Source organism: Eleutherodactylus coqui, chromosome 6 (genome assembly GCF_035609145.1).
Source record: "Eleutherodactylus coqui strain aEleCoq1 chromosome 6, aEleCoq1.hap1, whole genome shotgun sequence".
NCBI classification, from domain to species: domain Eukaryota; kingdom Metazoa; phylum Chordata; class Amphibia; order Anura; family Eleutherodactylidae; genus Eleutherodactylus; species Eleutherodactylus coqui.
Genome location: NC_089842.1, coordinates 223,474,529 through 223,498,712, shown reverse-complemented (window position 1 = coordinate 223,498,712; position 24,184 = coordinate 223,474,529). Strand labels below are relative to the sequence as shown.

Genomic DNA, 24,184 nt, shown 5'->3' with positions numbered 1-24,184 from the left:
ACGGTACCTCAGCTGTCCAGCGCACTGCAATGGGATTTATTAATGTACCGTCGGTGGCTTCCTAAGACCCACCCATGCTGTGGGTCCACACAGACTTCCCATAGCGGAGTTGTACCTGCCTGGCACTATAAAAAAAAAAAAAACAGACTGACTAGGGCATGCACTGTGGGCTGAAACCAACCTGTACTTTATCTCACGTTACCTCAGCTATCCGGGGCACTGCAATGAGATTTATTTATGTACCGTCGGTGGCTTCCTGGGACCCACTCATGCTGTGGGTCCACACAGACTTCCCATAGCGGAGTTGTACCTGCCTGTGACTATGAAAAAAGCTTGACAAAGACTCATTCTTTAGAGTCGAAACGTCGCCATCTTGTGTGTTGAGGAGGCATTACTATCTGTGTATTCTCATGAATGCACAAAATACAATCGCACCAAACCTGCTGCCTGATGTCTTTCTTACTATATGAAAAAAGCCCAGACTGACTAGGACATGCAGTGTGGGCCGAAGCCAACCTGTACTTTATCTCACGTTAGCTCAGCTATCCGGGGCACTGCAATGGGATTTATTTATGTACCGTTAGTGGGTTCCAGGGAGCCACCCATGCTGTGGGTGCACACAGACTTCCCATAGCAGAGTTGTAGCTGCCTGGCACTATGAAAAAAACCACAGACTGACTAGGGCATGGAGTGTGGGCCAAAGCCAACCTGTATTTTATCTCACGTTACCGAAGCTATCAGGGGCACTGCATTGGGACAAACAAGAGGAGTGATACAGCACTAATGAGACGTTCACAGCTACACTAGCATTGGAGTCCGCTGTAGGCCCGCGATTGCTGAGGGTTTGTGCAGAGGCCTATGTCCTGGGGGCAGTGAAAGTCCGCTTCCTGCCTACGATTGCTGAAGCTGTTGGCCGAGGTCTATGTCCCGGGGGCACTGCAACTGCGCCAGGTTGGGGCTGTGCAACTTTTTCCTGGCTAATCCAGTCATTGGAGTGGGGAAAGAAAACGTAACTGATTTACTGAGCCCGTCGCAGATGAACTAGCATCGAAGTCCGCTTCATGCCCGCGTTTGCTGAGGGTGTGGGCTGAGGCCTATGTCCCGGGGGAAGTGCAAGTACACCAGGTTGGGGCTGTGGAACTTTTTTCTGCTAATCCAGTCATTGGAGCGGTGAAAGGAAAGGTAACTGATTTACTGAGCCCGTCGCAGATGAACTAGCATCAAAGTCCGCTTCATGCCCGCGTTTGCAGAGGGTGTGGGCTGAGGCCTATGTCCCGGGGGAAGTGCAAGTACGCCAGGTTGGGGCTGTGGAACTTTTTTCTGCTAATCCAGTCATTGGAGCGGTGAAAGGAAAGGTAACTGATTTAATGGGCCCGTCGCAGATGAGCTAGCATCGAAGTCCGCTGCATGCCTACGATTGCTGAAGCTGTGGGCCAAGGCCTATGTCGTTGGTGCGGTACAAGTCTGCCATGTTTGGCCGCTCTGATTTATTGTTCATGTCTTGGGCTGCCTAGGACCCACCTATGCTGTTGGTGAACACTTAGTTCCCATCGTGGTGTTTGACCTGTCTGGCACAAAGACACTGACTGACTTGGGTAGGGGGCAGAGTGCAAATGGCTTTCCCCTTGCGGTGTCGATTGAGCAATGCGACACCTAGACAGAATGAATACTGTGTGGCACATGGATTCCCCATAGCTATGTAACTCATGCCCACGTTTGCAGCTCCTGACGGAGGTGGCACAGGATTGGAATGAAGATCGAACGTCAATTTCTCATTGATTCTCTACAGCATTGTGGGCTATCGCCCCGCTGCTTTTAAAGAGGGTCACTGCCTGGCCCTGCCAACCCTCTGCAGTGTGTGCCTGCGGTTCCTCCTCATGGCAGACGCACTTATAAATAGAAATGAGGGTGGTGTGGCTATGAGGCCAGCGTGTGGCATGAGTGCAGCTGAAGGCTGCGCAGGGACACTTTGTGTGCGCTGTGGACGCAGGGTCGTGCGGGGGGTTGGGCAGCATGTAACGCAGGCAGTGCTTGTGCTTGGTTGCAGGTAGTGTCGTGATTAGCTAAGGTGTGCCTGGCTAATGAGGGTTTGTCCGAAGTAAAAATTGTTAGGGAGGGGGCTCACTCTTGCCGCTATTGTGCCTTAACAGTGGGACATGGCAGCCTGAGATGCAGCCCAGCATGTTGCCCTCGCCTGCCCTATCCGTTTTGTGTCGTTTCCATCACTTTCTTGGCTTTTCCAGATTTTCACAAATGAAAACCTTAGTGGAGCATGGGTCATATACAGAAATGCTCGAATCGCCCATTGACTTCAATGGGGTTCCTTACTCGAAACGAACTCTCGAGCATCGTGAAAAGTTCGACTCGAGCATTTTGGTGTTCGCTCATCTCTAGTAGCTAATACTACATGCAGGAAGATAAGAAGCTAATACTTCGTGCGAGAAGATAAGTGGATAATACTACATGTGGGAAGATAGGTAACTAATACTATGAGCTGGAAGATAGGATGGTAATACTACGTGTGGGAAAAAAGGTAGCTAATACTACGTGCGAGAACATAGGTAGCTACCAATACGTGCGAGAAGGTAGGTAGGTAATACTACGTGCAGGAAGATACGTAGCTAATACTACGTCCGAGAAGGTAGGTAGCTAATACTATGTGCGGCTAGATAGGTAGCTAATACTAAGTGTGGGAAGGTAGGTAGCTAATACTATGTGCGGGAAGATAGGTAGCTAATACTATGTGCGAGAAGACAGGTAGCTAATACTATGTGCGGGAAGGTAGGTAGCTAATACTATGTGCAGGAAGGTAGGTAGCTAATACTATGTGCGGCTAGATAGGTAGCTAATACTAAGTGTGGGAAGGTAGGTAGCTAATACTATGTACGGGAAGAAGGTAGCTAATACTATGTGCGAGAAGACAGGTAGCTAATACATTTGGGAAGATAAGTAGCTAATATTACATGCAGCAAGATAGGTAGCTAATACTACTTGCCGGAAGATAGGTAGCTAATACTATGTGAAGGTAGGTACGTAGCTAATACTACGTGCGGGAAGATAGGTAGCTAATACTACGTGCGGGAAGATAGGTAGCTAATACTACATGCGGGAAGATAGGTAGCTAATACTACGTGTGGGAAGATAGGTAGCTAATACTACATACGGGAAGACATGTAGCTAATATTACATGCAGGTAGGTACGTAGATAATATTTCGTGCAGGAAGATAGGTAGCTAATACTATGTGCAGGTAGGTACGCAGCTAATAATACGTGCAGGAAGATAGGTAGCTAATGCCACGTGCTGAAAGGAAGGTAACTAATACTACGAGCGGGACGATAGGTAGCCAATACTACATGCGGGAAGAAAGATAGCTAATACTACGTCAAGGAAGATAAGTAGCTAATACTACGTCCGGGAATATATGTAGCTAATACTACATGCGGGAAGATACGTAGCTAATACTACGTTCGGTTAGATAGGTAGCAAATACTACGTGCAGGAAGACAGGTAGCTAATACTACGTGCGGGAAGATAGGAAGCTAATACTACGAGCAGGTAGGTACGTAGCTTATACTACAAGCGGGACGATAGGTAGCCAATATTACGTGCGGGAAGATAATTAGCTAATACTACGTCCAGGAATATATGTAGCTAATACTACATTTGGTTAGATAGGTAGCAAATACTACGAGCGACAAGATGGGTAGCTTATAGTACATGTCGGAAGGTAGGTAGATAATAGTACATGCAGGAAGATAAGAAGCTACTACTACGTCCGGGAAGATAGGTAGCTAATACTACGTGCGGGAAGAAGGTAGCTAATACTACGTGCGGGAAGATAGGCAGCGAGTACTATGAGGGAGAAGATAAGAAGCTAATATTGCATGCGGGAAGATAGGTAGCTAGTACTATGTGCGGGAAAATAGGAGGCTAATACTACATGCGGGAAGATAGGTAGCTAATACTACGTGGGGGAAGATAGGTAAATAACACTACGTGCAGGAGGATAGGTAGCTATAGTACATGCGAGAACACAGCTAATACTATGTGCGTGAAGTTAGGTAGCTAATACTACGTGCGGGTAGGTACATATCTAATACTATGTGCAAGAAGATAGGTAGCTAATACTACGTGCGGGTAGGTACATATCTAATACTATGTGCAAGGCGATAGGTAGCTAATACTACGTGCGGGCAGGTACATATCTAATACTAATTGCGAGAAGATAGGTAGCTAATACTAAGTGCGGGTAGGTACGTATCTAATACTACGTATGGGAAGATAGGTAGCCAATACTACGTGCGGAAGATAGGTAGCTAATACTACGTGTGGGTAGGTACGTAGCTAATACTATGTGCAAGAAGATAGGCAGCTAATACATGCGGGAAGATAGGTAGCTAATATATGCGAGTAGATAACTAGCTAATACTACGTGCGGGAAGGTAGGTAGCTAATACTATGTGCAATAAGATAGGTAGCTAATACTATGTGCAATAAGATAGGTAGCTAATACTACGTGCGAGAAGACAGGTAGCTTATACTACGTGCGAGACGACGGGTATCTAACACTACATGCGGGAAGATAGGTAGCTAATACATTGGGGAAGATAAGTAGCTAATACTACATGCAGCAAGATAGGTAGCTAATACTGCGTGCGGGAAGATAAGTAGCTAATACTACATGCAGGAAGGTAGGTAGATAATACTACGTGCAGTACGATAAGTAGCTAATACTACGTGCGGGAAGATAGCTAGCTAATGCTACGTGCGGGGAGAAGGGTAGCTTATACATGTGGGAAGATAGGTAGCTAATATATGCGAGTAGATAACTAGCTAATACTACGTGCGGGAAAATGGGGAGCGAACACTATGTGCGAGAATATAGGTAGCTTATGCATGCAGCAATATAGGTAGCTAATATTTCACGCGGGAAGATAGGTAGCTAATACTACGTGCGATAATAAAGGGAGCTAATACTATGTGTGATAATATAGGTAGCTAATACTATGTGTGATAATATAGGTAGCTAATACTACGTGCAGGAAGGTAGGTAGCTAATACTACATGGGAGAAGATAGGTAGCTAAGACTATGTCCAGGCAGATAGGTAGCTAATAGAGATGAGCGAACGTACTCGGTTCCGGTGTTTTTGGACCCGAGCACCGCTTTTTCCGAGTAACTGACTACTCAGGCGAAAAGATTTGGGGGGCGCCGGGGGTGAGCGGGGGGTTGCAGAGGGGAGTGGGGGGAGGAGAGAGAGATCCCCCCTGTTCCCCACTGCTACCCCCGCTCCACCACGCCACCCTCCGAATATTTTCGTCCGAAAAGTCAGTTACTCGGAAAAAGTGGTGCTCGGGTCCAAAAACACCGGAACCGAGTACGTTCGCTCATCTCTAGTAGCTAATACTATGTGCAGCAAGATAAGTAACTAATACTATGTGCAGCAAGATAAGTAACTAATACTATGTGCAGCAAGATAAGTAACTAATACTATGTCCGGGAAGGTAGGTAGCTAATATTACATCCGAGAAGTTAGCTTGCTCATATTTTTTGCGGGAAGATAGGTAGCTAATAGTACGTGCGAGAAGATAGGTAGCTAATACTAAGTGCGGGGAGATAGGTAACTAATACTACATGCGGCAAGATAGGTAGCTAATACTATGTCCAGGAAGATGGGTAGCTAATATTATGTGCGGGAAGGTAGGTAGCTAATACTATGTGCGGAAAGATAGGTAGCTAATACTATGTGCGAGAAGATAGGTAACTAATACTACATGCGGCAAGATAGGTAGCTAATACTATGTCCAGGAAGATGGGTAGCTAATATTATGTGCGGGAAGATAGCTAGCTAATACTATGTGCAAGAGGATACATAGCTAATACATGCAAGAAGATAGGTAGCTAATACTATCTGGGAGAAGATAAGTGGATAATACTACGTGAAGGAAGATAGGTAGCTAATACTACGTGTGAGAAGATAAGTGGATAGATAAGTGCATAATACTACATGAAGTATGATAGGTAGCTAATACTACAAAGTGGACAGGTATCTAAAACCACGTGCGGGTAGATACGTAGCTAATACTATGTGCGAGAAGATAGGTAGCTTATACTACGTGCGGGAAGACAGGTAGCTAATACTACGTGCGGGAAGATAAGTAGCTAATACTTCGTGCGGGAAGATGGGTAGCTAATACTTTGTGTGGGAAGATAATTAGCTAATACTATGTCCAGCAATATAGGTAGCTAATACCACGTGTGGAAAGATAGGTAGCTAATACATGCAGTAATATAGGTAGCTAATACATGCAGTAATATAGGTAGCTAATACTATGTACGGGAAGGTAGGTAGCTAATAGAGATGAGCGAACATACTCGGTAAGGCCAATTTCGCAATCGAGCACCACGATTTTCGAGTACTTCACTACTCGGGTGAAAAGATTCGGGGGTCGCCGAGGGGCGGGGCGTGGTGTAGCGGGGGGCAGCAGCGCGGAACAGGGGGGAGCTCTCTCTCTCTCCCTTCCCCCCTACTCCCCTCTGCGACCCCCCGCTCACCCACAGCGCCCCCGAGTACTTTTCACCCGAGTATGGAAGTACTCGAAAATCGCGGCGCTCGATTGCGAAATCGGCCTTACCGAGTACGGTCGCTCATCTCTAGTAGCTAATACTACGTGCAGGTAGATAGATGGCCAATACTACGTGCGGAAAGATAGGTAGTTAATACTACGTACGGGTAGGTACGTAGCTAATACTATGTGCGGATAGATAAATGGCTAATGCTATGTGCGGGAAGATAGGTAGCTCATACTACGTGCAGGAAAATAAGTAACTGATACTACGTGCCGTAAGATAGGTAGCTGATACTACGTGTGGGACGATAGGTGGCTAATACTACGTGCACAAAACAATCATAATCAAGCTGCGCTACGGACAGCCAGAGTGGGTTGTATATACTCTTAAGAGAGGGGAGTAATGCGGGTAGGTACGTAGCTAATACCAGGTGCGGGAAGATAGGTATTTAATAGTATGTGCAAGAAGATAGGTTGCTAATACTACGTAGGAGAAGATAAGTGGATAATACTTCGTGCGGGATGATAGGTAGCTAACACTATGTGCAGGTAGGTACGTAGCTAATACTACATTCGGGAAGTTAGGTAGCTAATACTACGTGAGGGAAGATAGGTAACTAATACATGTGGGAAGATAGGTAGCTAATACTATGTGCAGGTAGGTACGTAGCTAATACTACGTGCGGGAAGATAAGTGGCTAATACTACGTGCGGGAAGGTAGGTAGGTAATATGTGCGGGTAGGTACGTAGCTACTGCATGCGGGAAGATAGGTAGCTTATACTACGTGTGGGAAGATAGGTTGCTAATATTATGTGCGGGTAGGTACGTAGCTAATACATGCGGGAAGATAGGTAGCTAATATGTGCGGGTAGGTACATAGCTACTGCATGCGGGAAGATAGGGCAAGTCCTGTATTTTCTTGGTTTAGTCTTCACACCTGAGAAATGAGCTGGTGAACATTAAACTATTGAAATGAATGGTTTTATTTTGCGCCCCTGATTATGCACGTCAATGTGTTTATATACGGTATATATTTGCCCCATGTAATATATCAATAGTGAGAATAATAGATCATATCTGCTCTGTGTATTATGTCTGTTATGTGTATTATCTATTATACATATCTGCCCTATGTAATATATCTGTTGTTTATTACATATGGTATATAACAGGCCCGTGTCATATAATCGTTGTGTGTATTACATATAATCTATATCTGCCCTATGTAATATATCTGTTGTGTGTATTATATACAGATTATATCTACCCTATTTAAACTATCAGTTGTGTGTATTACATATTGTATATAACAGCGCTGTGTAATATATTGTGTGTATTATGTACAAATCATATCAGCCCAATGTAAGATCTTTGTTGTGTATGTTACATATAATCTATAGCTGCTCTATGTATTATATCTGTTGTGTGTATTATATATAGATCATACCAGCCCCATGTAAGATCTCTGTTGTGTATATTACATATAATCTATAGCTGCTCTATGTATTATATCTGTTGTATTATATATAGATCATATCAGCCCCATGTAAGATCTCTGTTGTGTATATTACATATAATCTATAGCTGCTCTATGTATTATATCTGTTGTATTATATATAGATCATATCAGCCCCATGTAAGATCTCTGTTGTGTATATTACATATAATCTATAGCTGCTCTATGTATTATATCTGTTGTATTATATATAGATCATATCAGCCCCATGTAAGATCTCTGTTGTGTATATTACATATAATCTATAGCTGCTCTATGTATTATATCTGTTGTATTATATATAGATCATATCAGCCCCATGTAAGATCTCTGTTGTGTATATTACATATAATCTATAGCTGCTCTATGTATTATATCTGTTGTATTATATATAGATCATATCAGCCCCATGTAAGATCTCTGTTGTGTATATTACATATAATCTATAGCTGCTCTATGTATTATATCTGTTGTGTACATTACACATAATCTATAGCTGCTCTATGTATTATATCTGTTGTATTATATATAGATCATATCAGCCCCATGTAAGATCTCTGTTGTGTATATTACATATAATCTATAGCTGCTCTATGTATTATATCTGTTGTGTGTATTATATATAGATCATACCAGCCCCATGTAAGATCTCTGTTGTGTATATTACATATAATCTATAGCTGCTCTATGTATATCTGTTGTGTGTATTATATATAGATCATACCAGCCCCATGTAAGATAACTGTTGTGTATATTACACATAATCTATAGCTGCTCTATGTATTATATCTGTTGTGTACATTACACATAATCTATAGCTGCTCTATGTATTATATCTGTTGTGTGTATTATATATAGATCATATCAGCCCCATGTAAGATATCTGTTGTGTGTATTACATATAATCTATAGCTGCCCCATGTAATATATCCAATCCTCCCTCTGTATATGATGCATGCTCTGGGTATCTCTGGGCCCGGCGTTCACCTTGCTCCCTCTCCTGGCAGCCATGTTCTCCTAGGTGACAGGGAAGGGAGGGGCTCTGGCTGCAGATCACCAGGAAGATGGAGGATGCAGTTGCCATGGTGATCGCAGATTGTGCTGCAGCTCCTGGCTGCTCCTCGCATCCTCCCCTCCCCCCGGAATGTCCCTAACCTGATAGAAATGCCAAGAGAGACTACTACCCCCATCCTCCGCCCCGCACACTTACACTGATCCGCACCAGAGCATCCATGATGGAGGTGAATGCCTGCAGCTCGTCCCCTTCAGCCATGCTGCTCTGTCGCCGCTGGGAGCTGGAGACCAGGAGGAGGAGGAGAGCACCGGACTGATGGAAGCAGCAGGATGGAGCATGAGCAATGTGGAGCAGGGGAGGGGGGCGGCAAGACCCCCACATGTCCCCTCCCCCTCCTCATCACATCGGGGAGGGGGGGGCCCAGGATATACATCAGATGGACTACTACTCCCAGTAGCCACACAGTATTACACACCTGACAAGACTACTTCTGGTAGACACGTAAGATATGGACTACTACTCCCAGTATCCACACAATATCACACTCCTGACAGGACTGCTCCAGGTAGAGCCGTAAGATATTGATTACTACTCCCAGTATTCACACAATATCACATACCTGACAGGACTATCTCTGGTAGACAAGTAAGATATGGACTACTACTTCCGGTATCCACACAATATCACACACCTGACACAACAACTCCTGGTAGACAAGTAGGATATGGACTACTACTCCCAGTATCCACACAATATCACACTCCTGACAGGACTGCTCCAGGTAGAGCCGTAAGATATGGACTACTACTTCCAGTATCCACACAATATCACACACCTGACACAACAACTCCTGGTAGACAAGTAGGATATGGACTACTACTCCCAGTATCCACACAATATCACACTCCTGACAGGACTGCTCCAGGTAGAGCCGTAAGATATGGACTACTACTTCCAGTATCCACACAATATCACACACCTGACACAACAACTCCTGGTGGACACATATGATATGGACTACTACTGCCAGTATTCATACATTATCACACACCTGACAGGACTACTTCCCAAACCTCCCTCCTCCTTTTCATCAAATTAGGGAGACGGAAGCAGTTCTTACAGTGTGTCAGCGTCTCCTTGGTGTCGTTACAGTGTGTCAGCGTCTCCTTGCTGTCGTTACAGTGTGTCAGCGTCTCCTTGCTGTCGTTACAGTGTGTCAGTGTCTCCTTGCTGTCGTTACAATGTGTCAGAGTCTCCTTGGTGTCCTAATAGTGTATCAGCATCTCCTTTGTGTTGTTACAGTGTGTCAGCACCTCTGCCTTGCCCTTACAGTGTGTCAACCTCTCCTTGGTGTCGTTACAGTGTGTCAGTATCTTCTTGGTGTCCTTAGAGCGTGTCAGCGTCTACTTGGTGTTGTTACAGTCTGTCAGAGCCTCTTCCTTGTCGTCACGTGTCAACATCTCCTCAGTGTCGCTACAGTGTGTCTGCGCTTCTTCGGTGTCGTTACAGTGTGTCAGCGTGTCGTTACACTATATGAGCGTCTCCTCTGTGTTGTTATAGCATGTCAGCATCTTTTCAGTGTTGCTACAGTGTGTTAGCACCTCTCCCTTGTTGTAATAGCGTATCAGCGTCTTCTCTGTGTCGTTACAATGTGTCAGCGTCTTCTCTGTGTCCTTAAAAGGTTTCAGCGTCTCCTCGGTCATTACAATGTATGAGCATTTCCTTGTTGTTACAGTATGTCAGCATATTCTTGGTGCTGTTACAGTGTGTCAGCGGTTCTTCGGTGTCGATACAGTGTCAGCATCTCTTTGGTGTCATTACAGTGTGTCAGTGCCTCTTCCTTGTTGTTACAATGTGTCAGCATCTCCTTAGTGTCGTCACAATGTGTCAGTGTCTCCTCTGTCGTTACACTGTATGAGTGTCTCATTGGTGTTGTTATAGTGTGTCAGCGTCTTCTCGGTGTTGTTACACTCTGTCAGTGCCTCTTCCTCGTTCTTATAGTGTGTCAGCGTCTTCTTTGTGTCGTTATAGTGTGCCATTGCCTCCCGTTGTTACATTGTATGAGCTTCTCCTCGGTGTCGTTACAGTGTGTCAGCATCTTCTCTATGTTGTTACAGTGTGTCAGCATCTTCTCTGTGTCATTACAATGCGTCAGCGTCTTATCTGTGTTGTTATAACATGTCAGCGTCTCCTCAGTGTGGTTACAGTGTGTCAGCCTCTTCTTTGTGTTGTTACAACATGTCAGCGTCTCCTCAGTGTCGTTACGGTGTGTCAGCGTCTCCTCTGTGTCGTTACAATGTGTCAGCGTCTCCTCTGTTGTTACACTGTATGAGGGTCTCCTCAGTGTTGATACAGTATGTCCACGTCTCTTTGGTGTCCGGTGTTACAGTGTGTCAGCATCTCTTCCTTGTTGTTACAGTGTGTCAGCATCTCTTCCTTGTTGTTACAGTGTGTCAGCATCTCTTCCTTGTTGTTACAGTGTGTCAACATCTCTTCCTTGTTGTTACAGTGTGTCAGCATCTGCTGAGCGTCGTTACACTCTGTCAGCACCACTTCCTTGTCCTTATAGTGTGTCAACCTCTCCTTGGTGTTGTCACAGTGTGTCAGCACCACTTCCTGGTCGTCACAGTGTGTCAGCACCTTTTCCTTGTTCTTATAGTGTGTCAACCTCTCCGTGGTGTCGTCACAGTGTGTCAGCATCTCCTCAGTGTCGCTACAGTGAGTCAGCATTTGCTAGGTGTCGTTACAGTGTGTCAGCGTCTCCTCTGTCGTTACACTATATGATCTTCTCAGTGTTATTACAGTGTGTCAGCACCTATTCCTTGCCGTTACAATGTGTCAGAATCTTCTCTGTGTTGTTACAATCTGGCAGCGTCTCCTCAGTGCCATTACAGTATGTCAGCGTCTCCTCAGTGTTGTTACAATGTGTCAGCATCTCCTTAGTGTCGTTACAACGTGTCAGCGTTTCCTCTGTCATTACACTGTATAAGTGTCTCCTCTGTGTTGTTACAGTGTGTTAGCATATCTTGGGTGTTAGTACAGTGTGTCAGCACCTCATCCTTGTCGTTATAGTGTGGAAGTGTCTCCTCGGTTTTGTTACAGTGTGTCAACACCTCTTCGTTGTCCTTACAGTGGCCTCTCCTTGGTGTCCTTAGAGCGTGTCAGTGTCTCTTCGTTGTCACAGTGTATCCGCATCTCCTTAGTGTCGCTACAGTGTGTCAGTGTCTTCTCTGTCATCTATATATATAAAGACGAAAGCCCTCACTGACTGACTGACTCACTGACTGACTGACTGACTCACTGACTGACTGACTCACTGACTGACTGACTGACTCGCCAAAAGTTCTCCAACTTCCCGATGTCGTAGAAACATGAATTTTGGCACGAGCATAGATTATCTCCAAAATAGGAAAAGTAATTGGCTCCCAACTCCATTATTCAATTCTAAGCGCAAAAGAATTGGCGTCGAAATTTTACGTACGGAATGTAATTCTCTCACTTCCTGATGTCATTTTATATAAAGGAAACATCGCATGGTTACCTCCACGTGGTGTTTCCTGGGTAACGCAAAGAACCATGCAAAATGGTGAACATATTTTTTTCCTCAGTATCTCTAAAGTAACCACGACTTCATAAGATTTCCGTGTGAACACCAGATAAACACCAGTACCAAATTAACTCGGGCGAAGCCGGGTATATCAGCTAGTATACTATATGAGAGCCTCCTCAGTATTGTTACAGTGTGTCAGTGTCTTCTTAGTGTTGTTACAGTGTGTCCGCACCTCTTCATTATCGTTACAGTGTGTCAGTGTCTTCTCTGTGTCGTTACAGTGTGCAAGCTTCTCTGTCGTTACAGTGTATGAGCGTATCCTCGGTGTTGATACAGTGTGTCAGCATTTTCTAGGTGTTGTTACAGTGTCAGCGTCTCTTTGGTGTCGTTACAGTGTGTCAGTGCCTCTTCCTTGTTGTTACAGTGTCTCAGCATCTCTTTAGTGTCATAACAGTGTGTCAGCGTCTCCTCTGCCGTTACACTGTATGAGCATCTCCTCTGTGTTGTTATAGTGTGTCAGTGTCTTCTCTGTGTTGTTATAGTGTGTCAGCATCTCCTCGGTGTCTTTACAGTGTGCCAGTGCCTCTTTCTTGCTGTTACAGTGTGTCAGCGTCTCCTTGGTGTCATTACAGTGTGTCAGTGTCTTCTCTGTGTTGTTACAGTGTGTCAGCGTCTCTTCAATGTCAGTGCCTCTTTCTTGTTGTTACATTGCGTCAGCATCTCCTCTGTGTCGTTACAGTGTGTCAGCATCTCCTCGGTGTCGTTACAGTGTGTCAGCGTCTGCTCTGTCGTTAGACTGTATGAGCGTCTCCTTGGTGTCATTACAGTGTGTCAGCATCTTCTCTATGTTGTTACAGTGTGTCAGCACCTCTTCCATGTCGTTAGTGTGTCAGCGTCTCTTCAGTGTCAGTGCCTCTTTCTTGCTGTTACAGTGTGTCAGCATCTCTTCCTTGTTGTTACAGTGTGTCAGCATCTCCTCAGTGTCGTTACAGTGTGTCAGCATCTCTTCCTTGTTGTTACAGTGTGTCAGCATCTCCTCAGTGTCGTTACAGTGTGTCAGCATCTCTTCCTTGTTGTTACAGTGTGTCAGCATCTCCTCGGTGTCGTTACAGTGTGTCAGCATCTCCTCGGTGTCGTTACAGTGTGTCAGCATCTCTTCCTTGTTGTTACAGTGTGTCAGCATCTCCTCGGTGTTGTTACAGTGTGTCAGCATCTCTTTCTTGTTGTTACACTGAGTTAGCATCTCCTCGGTGTCGTTACAGTGTGTCAGCATCTCCTCGGTGTTGTTACAGTGTGTCAGCATCTCTTTCTTGTTGTTACACTGAGTTAGCATCTCCTCGGTGTCGTTACAGTGTGTCAGCGTCTGCTCTGTCGTTAGACTGTATGAGTGTCTTCTTGGTGTCATTACATTGTGTCAGCGTCTCCTTTGTGTCGTTACATTGTGTCAGCACCTCTTCCTTGTCGTTACAGTGTGTCAGCGTCTCTTCGGTGTCAGTGCCTCTTTCTTGTTACAGTGTGTCAGCGTCTGCTCTGTCGTTAGACTGTATGAGTGTCTCCTTGGTGTCATTACAGTGTGTCAGTGTCTCTTCGGTGTCAGCATCTCTTCCTTGTCGTTACAGTGTGTCAGCGTCTGCTCTGTCGTTAGACTGTATGTCTCCTTGGTGTCATTACATTGTGTCAGCATCTCCTCGGTGTCGTTACAGTGTCAGCGTCTCTTCAGTGCCAGCACCTCTGTCTTGTTGTTACATTGTGTCAGCGTCTTCTTTGTGTCCTTATAGTATGTCAGTGTCTCTTACTTATCGTTACAGTGTGTCAGCGTCTCTTCGGTGTCATTACATTGTGTCAGCATCTCCTCGGTGTCGTTACAGTGTGTCAGCGTCTCTTCAGTGCCAGCACCTCTGTCTTGTTGTTACATTGTGTCAGCGTCTCCTTTGTGTCTTTATAGTACGTCAGTGTCTCTTACTTATCGTTACAGTGTGTCAGCATCTCCTCGGTGTCGTTACAGTGTGTCAGCGTCTCTTCGGTGTCGTTACAGTGTGTCAGCGTCTCTTCGGTGTCAGCACCTCTGTCTTGTTGTTACATTGTGTCAGCGTCTCCTTTGTGTCCTTATAGTACGTCAGTGCCTCTTACTTATCGTTACAGTGTGTCAGCGACTTCTCGGTGTTGTCACCATGGCACTCTGAGGCTCAGCAGCCGTTACAGTGTATCAGCCTCTCCTCTGTGTCGTTACAATGTGTCACAGTATGCCTCTAATAGGTGGCAGTATAGAGCCATCCTTCCATCCTCTTCATTACCACCTCCTCTGTGTCGTTGCAGTGTGTCAGCACCGCCCCCCGAAGCCTAGTACACGTCACTTCCCGGCTGTAGGTGTCGCTGCAGTCCTCCTCCGCCAGGGGGAGCGCTGGGCAGCGGCTCCTCCTCAGGCGGTGCAGTTGCAGGTGAAAGAAGGCTGTGAGGAGCGATGGGTGAGAGCGGGAGCTGACGTGTCCTCAGCTGCAGGGGGCGCCGTCAGCACAGGGGTCTCATTGGGGCATAGCGCCCCCTGTATGACATGCGGTCCCCCTTCACCCCCCCCCCTCGTAGTGGTCAGCACTGGGATCTCAGTGGGGTATAATGGGTATGCCTTGATGGGGGTAGTGCCCCCTGTATGACATGTGGTGCCCCCCCAGCAGTCGTCAGTACTGGGATCTCAGTGGGGTGTAGTGGGTATGGTTTGGGGTGTAGCTTCCCCTGTATGACATGTGATGCCCCCCTCTGCAGCAGTCAGCACTGGGAACTCAGTGGGGTATAATGGGTATAGTTTGGGGTATAGCGCCCGCTGTATGATGTGTTCCTCCCCACCTCTTGTAGTGGTCAGTACTGGGATCTCAGTGGGGTATAGCGGATATGGTTTGGGATGTAGCGCCCTCTGTATGACATGTTTCCCCCTCCTTTGCAGTGGTCAGTATTAGGATTTCAGTGGGGTATAGCGGGTATGGTTTTGGGTGTAGCGCCTCCTGTATGATATGTGGTGTTCCTCCTGCAGTGGTCAGTACTGGGATCTCAGTAAGGTATAGTGGGTATGGTTCTGGGTGTAGCGCCCCCTGTATGACATGTGCCCTCTTTGCAGCAGTCAGTACTGGGAACCCAGTGAGGTATAGCGGGTATGGTTTGGGGTGTAGCGCCCCCTGTATGACATGTGATGCCCCCCTCTGCAGCAGTCAGCACTGGGAACTCAGTGGGGTATAGCGGGTATGGTTTTGGGTGTAGCGCCTCCTGTATGATATGTGGTGTTCCCCCTGCAGTGGTCAGTACTGGGATCTCAGTAGGGTATAGTGGGTATGATTTTGGGTGTAGCGCCCCCTGTATGACATGTTCCCTCTTCCCCTTGCAGTGGTCAGTACTGGGATCCCAGTGGGGTATAGCGGGTATGGTTTGGGGAGTAGCGTTCCCTGCATGACATGGCCCCCCCCCCCTCCCCTTGCAGTGGTTAGTACTGGGATGCCAGTGGGGTATAGCGGGTCTGGTTTGGGGTGTCGTGCCCCCTGTATGACATGTGGCGTCCCCTCTGCAGCGTTCAGCACTGGAATCTCAGTGGGGTATAGCGGGTATGGTTTGGGGTGTCGTGCCCCCTGTATGACATGTGCCCCCTCTTCAGCGGTCAGTACTAGGATTTCAGTGGGGTGTAGCTTCCCCTGTATGACATGTGGTGCCCCTCCTTTAGCGGTCAGTACTGGGATCTCAGTGGGGTATAACAGGTATGACTTTGGGGGTTGCGCCCCCTGTATGACATGTTCGGTCCCCCGTACAGTGGTCAGTACTGTGATCTCAGTGGGGTATGGCGGGTATGGTTTGGTTGTAGCGCCCCCTGTATGACATGTGGTGTCTCCTCCGCAGCGGTCAGTACTGGGATCTCGCTGGCGCTCTCCTCGCTGGTTTCGCTCCTCCTCTTCGCTGGGATGCAGATGTACAGCCGGCAGCTGGCTTCTTCCGAGTGGCTGACCATCCTGGGGGGCCTGCTGGGCTCCGGAATATTCTTCTTCTCCCTCACTGTATCCTTCTATCTACACTGAACATCCTGCATCCAACCCTGGAGCTGCACTATAATAGTGCCCAGTACTCTGCCCTCCGGACCATGATAACATCCTGCACCCAACCCCGGAGCTGCACTATAATAGTGCCCAGTACTCTGCCCTCCGGACCATGATAACATCCTGCATCCAACCCTGGAGCTGCTCTATAATAGTGCCCAGTACTCTGCCCTCCGGACCACGATAACATCCTGCATCCAACCCCGGAGCTGCTCTATAATAGTGCCCAGTACACTGCCCTCCGAACCATGATAACATCCTGCATCCAACCCCAGAGCTGCTCTATAATAGTGCCCAGTACTCTGCCCTCCGGACCATGATAACATCCTGCATCCAACCCCGGAGCTGCTCTATAATAGTGCCCAGTACACTGCCCTCCGAACCATGACAACATCCTGCATCCAACCCTGGAGCTGCTCTATAATAGTGCCCAGTACTCTGCCCTCCGGACCATGATAACATCCTGCATCCAACCCTGGAGCTGCTCTATAATAGTGCCCAGTACTCTGCCCTCCGGACCACGATAACATCCTGCATCCAACCCCGGAGCTGCTCTATAATAGTGCCCAGTACACTGCCCTCCGAACCATGACAACATCCTGCATCCAACCCTGGAGCTGCTCTATAATAGTGCCCAGTACTCTGCCCTCCGGACCATGATAACATCCTGCATCCAACCCTGGAGCTGCTCTATAATAGTGCCCAGTACTCTGCCCTCCGGACCATGATAACATCCTGCATCCAACCCCGGAGCTGCTCTATAATAGTGCCCAGTACTCTGCCCTCCGGACCACGATAACATCCTGCATCCAACCCCGGAGCTGCCCTATAATAGTGCCCAGTACTCTGCCCTCCGGACCACGATAACATCCTGCATCCAACCCTGAAGCTGCTCTATAATAGTGCCCAGTACTCTGCCCTCTGGACCATGATAACATCCTGCATCCAACCCCGGAGCTGCTCTATAATAGTGCCCAGTACTCTGCCCTCCGGACCACGATAACATCCTGCATCCAACCCCGGAGCTGCTCTATAATAGTGCCCAGTACTCTGCCCTCCGGACCATGATAACATCCTGCATCCAACCCTGGAGCTGCTCTATAATAGTGCCCAGTACTCTGCCCTCCGGACCACGATAACATCCTGCATCCAACCCCGGAGCTGCTCTATAATAGTGCCCAGTACTCTGCCCTCCGGACCGTGATAACATCCTGCATCCAACCCTGGAGCTGCTCTATAATAGTGCCCAGTACTCTGCCCTCCGGACCACGATAACATCCTGTATCCAACCCCGGAGCTGCTCTATAATAGTGCCCAGTACTCTGCCCTCCGGACCACGATAACATCCTGCATCCAACCCTGGAGCTGCTCTATAATAGTGCCCAGTACTCTGCCCTCCGGACCACGATAACATCCTGCATCCAACCCTGGAGCTGCTCTATAATAGTGCCCAGTACTCTGCCCTCCGGACCATGATAACATCCTGCATCCAACCCCGGAGCTGCACTATAATAGTGCCCAGTACTCTGCCCTCCGGACCATGATAACATCCTGCATCTAACCCCGGAGCGGGACTAGAATGGTGTTTGGTAGCACCCTGCCCCCCCCCCCCCCTTCCTCCCACAACACCCTGCAAAATGATAACATCCCGCGTCCAACCCCGGACCATGATAATATACTGTCTGACGCACTATAATAGCACCCAGTACTCTGCCCTCCGGACCATAATAACATCCTGCATCCAATCCCCGGAGTGGGACTATCATAGTGTCTGGTACTGCGTTCCGCTGTCTGCACCCGGGCACACAACTTCATGGGTGACTCCTTAACCATGACTTCAGGCCTTCAACAACCTGGAGAATCTGGTCTTCGGTAAGGGTTTCCAGGCCAAGGTGTTTCCAGAAGGTGAGCGGGTCGGGTGGTTGGGGGGAGTATGGGATCTTGGGGTCTCCAGCTGGAGGTGGCAGTCGGTGATGGCGGGCGGGGGGACGCTGGCTCACTTGGTGATGTCTCTATTTGTGTTGCAGTCCTCGTCTGCCTCTTCGTCGCGCTCTTTGCCTCCGGTTTGGTCCACAGAGTCTGCGTCACCACATGGTCAGTATGTGCCAGGGCGGTGTGTGGGTGAGGGAAGGTATTTGTGGGTGCACACAATGACACCACTTGTCACTCCTTGTTCTACAGCTTTATCTTCTCTGTCGTGGACCTCTACTACGTCAACAAGATCTCGTCCGCTGTGTACCAGACGGTGACCCCCGCTGTACCCGCCGGGAAGGTGGTGGGGAAGAACAAGAAGCGGGCGTAACCCCATCATCTACATTCCTTGTGTTGTCTAATAAAAAGTACGGACTTTGTAATGTGTTGTGGGGAGTGAGTTTATTTTTAGGTCATGTGATGGCGATGTGTGCGACGGAGCTCAGTCCTCTCATAGAAGTTAGTGCCGCTATAGATGCCATCAAGCACAGCGTTGTACAGTGGGAGGTCACTGCACGTGCTGGGCGAAGGAGTGGAGTGGTTGAGGTCACGGCACGTACGGGAGGAGGAGGTGGTCACGGCACGTACGGAGCTGGTGGGTAGAGGATAGTTGAGGCCAGTGCACGTGGGGGAGGGAGGGAGGGTCACTGCACATGCTGGGCAAAGGAGTGGTTGAGGTAACGGCACGTACGGGTTGAGGATAGTTGAGGCCAGTGCACGTGGGGGGGGGGGGGGAGGTTAGTTGAGGCTAGTGCATGTAGGATGGGGAAGGGGGGTGGGGGGTCACGGCACGTGCTGTGCAAAGGAGTGGAGTGGTTGAGGTCATGGCAGGTATGGGGCTGGTGGGTAGAGGATAGTTTAGTCCGGTGCACGTGGGGGGGCGGGATAGTTGAGGCCAGTGCACGTGGGGGGGCGGGATAGTTGAGGCCAGTGCACGTGGGGGGGCGGATAGTTGAGGCCAGTGCACGTGGGGGGGGCGGGATAGTTGAGGCCAGTGCACGTGGGGGGCGGGATAGTTGAGGCCAGTGCACGTGGGGGGGGGGGGGGTTAGTGGGGGCCAGTGCACGTGGGGGGGGGGGGAGGTTAGTGGGGGCCAGTGCACGTGGGGGAGGGTTAGTGGAGGCCAGTGCACGTGGGGGAGGGTTAGTGGAGGCCAGTGCACGTGGGGGAGGGTTAGTGGAGGCCAGTGCACGGGGGGGGGGGAGGGTTAGTGGAGGCCAGTGCACGTGGGGGGGGGGGGGGAGGGTTAGTGGAGGCCAGTGCACGTGGGGGGGGAGGGTTAGTGGAGGCCAGTGCACGTGGGGGGGGAGGGTTAGTGGAGGCCAGTGCACGTGGGGGGGGGAGGTTAGTGGAGGCCAGTGCACGTGGGGGTGGGAAGGTAGTTGAGACCAGTGCACGTGGCGGGGGGGGGGGGGGTGAGGAGGGTAGTTGAGGCCAGTGCACGTGGCGGGGGGGGGGAGGAGGGTAGTTGAGGCCAGTGCATGTGGCGGGGGGGGGGAGGAGGGTAGTTGAGGCCAGTGCACGCGGGGGGGGGGGGGGGAGAGGAGGGTAGTTGAGGCCAGTGGGGGGGGGAGGAGGGTAGTTGAGGCCAGTGGGGGGGGGGGAGGAGGGTAGTTGAGGCCAGTGGGGGGGGGGGGAGGAGGGTAGTTGAGGCCAGTGCACGGTGGGGGGGGGGAGGAGGGTAGTTGAGGCCAGTGCACAGTGGGGGGGGGGAGGAGGGTAGTTGAGGCCAGTGCACGGTGGGGGGGGGGAGGAGGGTAATTGAGGCCAGTGCACGGTGGGGGGGGGGGGGAGGAGGTCAGTTGAGGCCAGTGCACGGTGGGGGGGGGGGAAGAGGGTAGTTGAGGCCAGTGCACGGTGGGGGGGGGGGGGAGGAGGGTAATTGAGGCCAGTGCACGGTGGGGGGGGGGGGGAGGAGGTCAGTTGAGGCCAGTGCACGGTGGGGGGGGGAAGAGGGTAGTTGAGGCCAGTGCACGGTGGGGGGGGGGGGGGAAGAGGGTAGTTGAGGCCAGTGCACGGTGGGGGGGGGGGGAGGAGGGTAGTTGAGGCCCGTGCACGTTGGGGGTGGGGGGAGGAGGGTAGTTGAGGCCCGTGCACGGTGGGGGGGGGGAGGAGGGTAGTTGAGGCCCGTGCACGGTGGGGGGGGGGGAGGAGGGTAGTTGAGGCCAGTGCACGGTGGGGGGGGGGGGGGAGGAGGGTAGTTGAGGCCAGTGCACGGTGGGGGGGGGGGGAGGGTAGTTGAGGCCAGTGCACGGTGGGGGGGGGAGGAGCGTTGTTGAGGCCAGTGCACGGTGGGGGGGGGGGGGAGAGGAGGGTAGTTGAGGCCAGTGCACGGTGGGGGGGGGTTGGAGGGTAGTTGAGGCCAGTGCACGGTGGGGGGGGGGGAGGAGCGTAGTTGAGGCCAGTGCACGGTGGGGGGGGGGAGGAGCGTAGTTGAGGCCAGTGCACGGTGGGGGGGGGAGGAGCGTAGTTGAGGCCAGTGCACGGGGGGGGAAGGGTAGTTGAGGCCAGTGCACGGGGGGGGGGGGGGGAGGGTAGTTGAGGCCAGTGCACGGGGGGGGGGGAGGGTAGTTGAGGCCAGCGCACGGGGGAGGAGGGTAGTTGAGGCCAGCGCACGTGGGGGGGGAGGAGGTTAGTTGAGGCCAGTGCACATGGGGGGGGGGGGAGGTTAGTTGAGGCCAGTGCACGTGGGGGGGGGGGGGATAGTTGAGGCCAGTGCACGTGGGGGGGGGGGTAGTTGAGGCCAGTGCACGTGGGAGGAAGTTAGTTGAGGCCAGTGCACGTGGGGGAGGAGGTTAGTTGAGGCCAGTGCACGTGGGCGGAGGGGGAAGGAGGTTAGCTGAGGCCAGTGCACGGGGGGAAGGAGGTTAGTTGGTTAGTTGAGGCCAGTGCACGTGGGGGGAGGGGTTAGTTGAGGCCAGTGCACGTGGGAGAGGAGGTTAGTTGAGGCCAGTGCACGTGGGGGGAGGAGGTTAGTTGAGGCCAGTGCACGTGGGGGGGGGGGAGGTTAGTTGAGGCCAGTGCACGTGGGGGGGGGGAGGTTAGTTGAGGCCAGTGCACGTGGGGGGGAGGTTAGTTGAGGCCAGTGCACGTGGGGGGGGGGGAGGTTAGTTGAGGCCAGTGCACGTGGGGGGGGGGGAGGTTAGTTGAGGCCAGTGCACGTGGGGGGGGGGAGGTTAGTTGAGGCCAGTGCACGTGGGGGGAGGTTAGTTGAGGCCAGTGCACGTGGGGGGGGGGAGGTTAGTTGAGGCCAGTGCACGTGGGGGGGGGGGAGGTTAGTTGAGGCCAGTGCACGTGGGGGGGAGGTTAGTTGAGGCCAGTGCACGTGGGGGGGAGGTTAGTTGAGGCCAGTGGGGGGGGGGGGGTTAGTTGAGGCCAGTGCACGTGGGGGGGGAGGTTAGTTGAGGCCAGTGCACGTGGGGGGGGGGAGGTTAGTTGAGGCCAGTGCAAGTGGGGGGGGGAGGTTAGTTGAGGCCAGTGCACGTGGGGGGGGGGGTTAGTTGAGGCCAGTGCACGTGGGGGGGGGGAGGAGGGTAGTTGAGGCCCGTGCACGGTGGGGGGGGGGGAGGAGGGTAGTTGAGGCCCGTGCACGGTGGGGGGGGGGGAGGAGGGTAGTTGAGGCCAGTGCACGGTGGGGGGGGGGGGGGAGGAGGGTAGTTGAGGCCAGTGCACGTGTGGGGGGGAGGTTAGTTGAGGCCAGTGGGGGGGGGGTTAGTTGAGGCCAGTGCACGTGGGGGGGGAGGTTAGTTGAGGCCAGTGCACGTGGGGGGGGGGGGAGGTTAGTTGAGGCCAGTGCAAGTGGGGGGGGGAGGTTAGTTGAGGCCAGTGCACGTGGGGGGGGGGGGGAGGTTAGTTGAGGCCAGTGCACGTGGGGGGGGGGGTAGGTTAGTTGAGGCCAGTGCACGTGGGGGGGAGGAGGTTAGTTGAGGCCAGTGCACGTGGGGGGGGGGTTAGCGGTTGCTGTCACTGCGCGGACGGGGGGGGGAGGAGTACAGTTGACGCCAGTGCACGTGGGGGGGGGGTAGTTGAGGCCAGTGCACGTTGGGGGGGGGGTTAGTTGAGGCCAGTGCACTTGGGGGAGGTTAGTTGAGGCCAGTGCACGTGGGGGGGGGGGGGAGGTTAGTTGAGGCCAGTGCACGTGGGGGGGGAGGTTAGTTGAGGCCAGTGCACGTGGGGGGAATGGCGGGGCGTTACAGAAAACCCGTGAGTTCTCCAATTAATATCCATGGGGTCCAGAATAGAGTTTTTTGTCCGGCCTCTTAATAGATTCGTGATAACTCACACGCAATCCCCGACCCTCCAAAAAGTCTTTAGAGAAGAAATCACTAACCTACTACATATGGGGGCAATAGTGGAGGTTCCCGCTGTAGAACAGGAATTAGGGTACTACTCTCCCCTTTTTCTCATTAAAAAACCAAATGGGTCACATTGGATGATCGTTAACCTTAAAGGCCTAAACAAATATATCTTTTATAAAAAGTTTAAGATGGAGACCATTAGATCAGCAGTAACCCTAGTCAACAGGGGGGATTACATGTGTACAATCGACCTAAAGGATGCATACTATCATGTCCTGATTCTTCCTGAACATCATAAATACCTGCGATTCGCGGTAGAAATCGGGAGCTGCCTATATCATTTCCAGTTCCAGTGCTTACCATTTGAGATATCTACCGCGCCAAGGGTCTTCTCGAAAATCGTGGTCGAGATGGTAGCGCATCTCCATGCATCAGGCATCAATATTGTTCCCTATCTGGACGATTTTTTGCTGATAAGCCCCTCGGAAAAGGCCCTGAAGGAAGATACCGCTCGTTCAGTCGCCCTGTTCCAAAAACTGGGGTGGATCGTGAACTTCCAAAAATCCAGTCTTCTTCCGGAAACTCGGAAAATATTCTTGGGGGTCCAGATAAACTCAGAGTCCCAGACTCTATCTCTGCCGTCACCCAGTAAGGAGAGTCTAGGACAGACAGTCCGTAAATACGTGCGAAACAAAACTTATCATTTCGAGAAGGAATGAGACTGTTGACATCATGCATACAGATTATACCATGGGCCCAAGCACATTCAAGAACACTGCAAAGGGCTGTCCTGGGTAACTGGGATGGAGCGGCGACCTCACTAGATAACAAAATGCACCTGTCATTGTTAGTCGTCCGGACCCTTCGCTGGTGGCTGTCGGCACATAACCTAAATGCGGAATCCCAGTGGGTTTCCGAACCCTTCATTAGCGTAATCACGGATGCTAGCCAGCTCGGTTGGGGAGCACAGATAGGACAACATCTGTTACAAGGGAAATGGGCCCCAGAAACTAAAACACAGACCTCAAACTTTAGGGAACTTATGGCTATCTGGGAAGCGCTGTGCAGGTTACAAGACACCTTAAGAGGCAAACAAAAAGTCTTCTCAGATAACATGACTGCGGTTTCCCTTATTCATCATCAGGGAGGTACCAGGAGCTTCCATCTCCTAAAACTAACAGCCCGGTCTTCCGGTGGGCCGAAGTCATGGTGC

The 24,184-nt window shown here is 50.5% G+C and overlaps 2 protein-coding genes across 4 annotated transcripts in view; one reads left to right on the top strand and one right to left on the bottom strand.

The window, feature by feature from the left end:
• TRIM46 (tripartite motif containing 46) overlaps positions 1 to 14,923 on the bottom strand; it is a 61,235-nt gene extending 46,312 nt beyond the window's left edge. Inside the window, exon 1 of one of the 3 annotated variants that reach the window (XM_066608941.1) lies at positions 14,763 to 14,923. Coding sequence is in view for 1 of the 3 variants with exons in the window: in XM_066608940.1 (XP_066465037.1) it covers positions 9,278 to 9,340 (63 nt within the window). In the remaining 2 variants the exon portion in view is untranslated. Of the gene's footprint in view, positions 1 to 9,277; positions 9,377 to 14,428; positions 14,444 to 14,762 lie in introns of those variants that run through there. The other 2 variants (XM_066608944.1, XM_066608940.1) reach the window with 2 other exon arrangements.
• Positions 14,924 to 14,984: 61 nt separating this feature from the next.
• On the top strand, positions 14,985 to 19,056 carry KRTCAP2 (keratinocyte associated protein 2). Its single transcript, XM_066608939.1, has 5 exons — positions 14,985 to 15,097; positions 16,509 to 16,663; positions 18,544 to 18,607; positions 18,730 to 18,796; positions 18,884 to 19,056. Exons 1-5 carry the CDS (start codon positions 15,094 to 15,096, stop codon positions 19,002 to 19,004), a joined length of 411 nt encoding a protein of 136 aa, XP_066465036.1. The 5' UTR covers positions 14,985 to 15,093; the 3' UTR covers positions 19,005 to 19,056.
• The last annotated feature ends 5,128 nt before the right edge of the window (positions 19,057 to 24,184 follow it).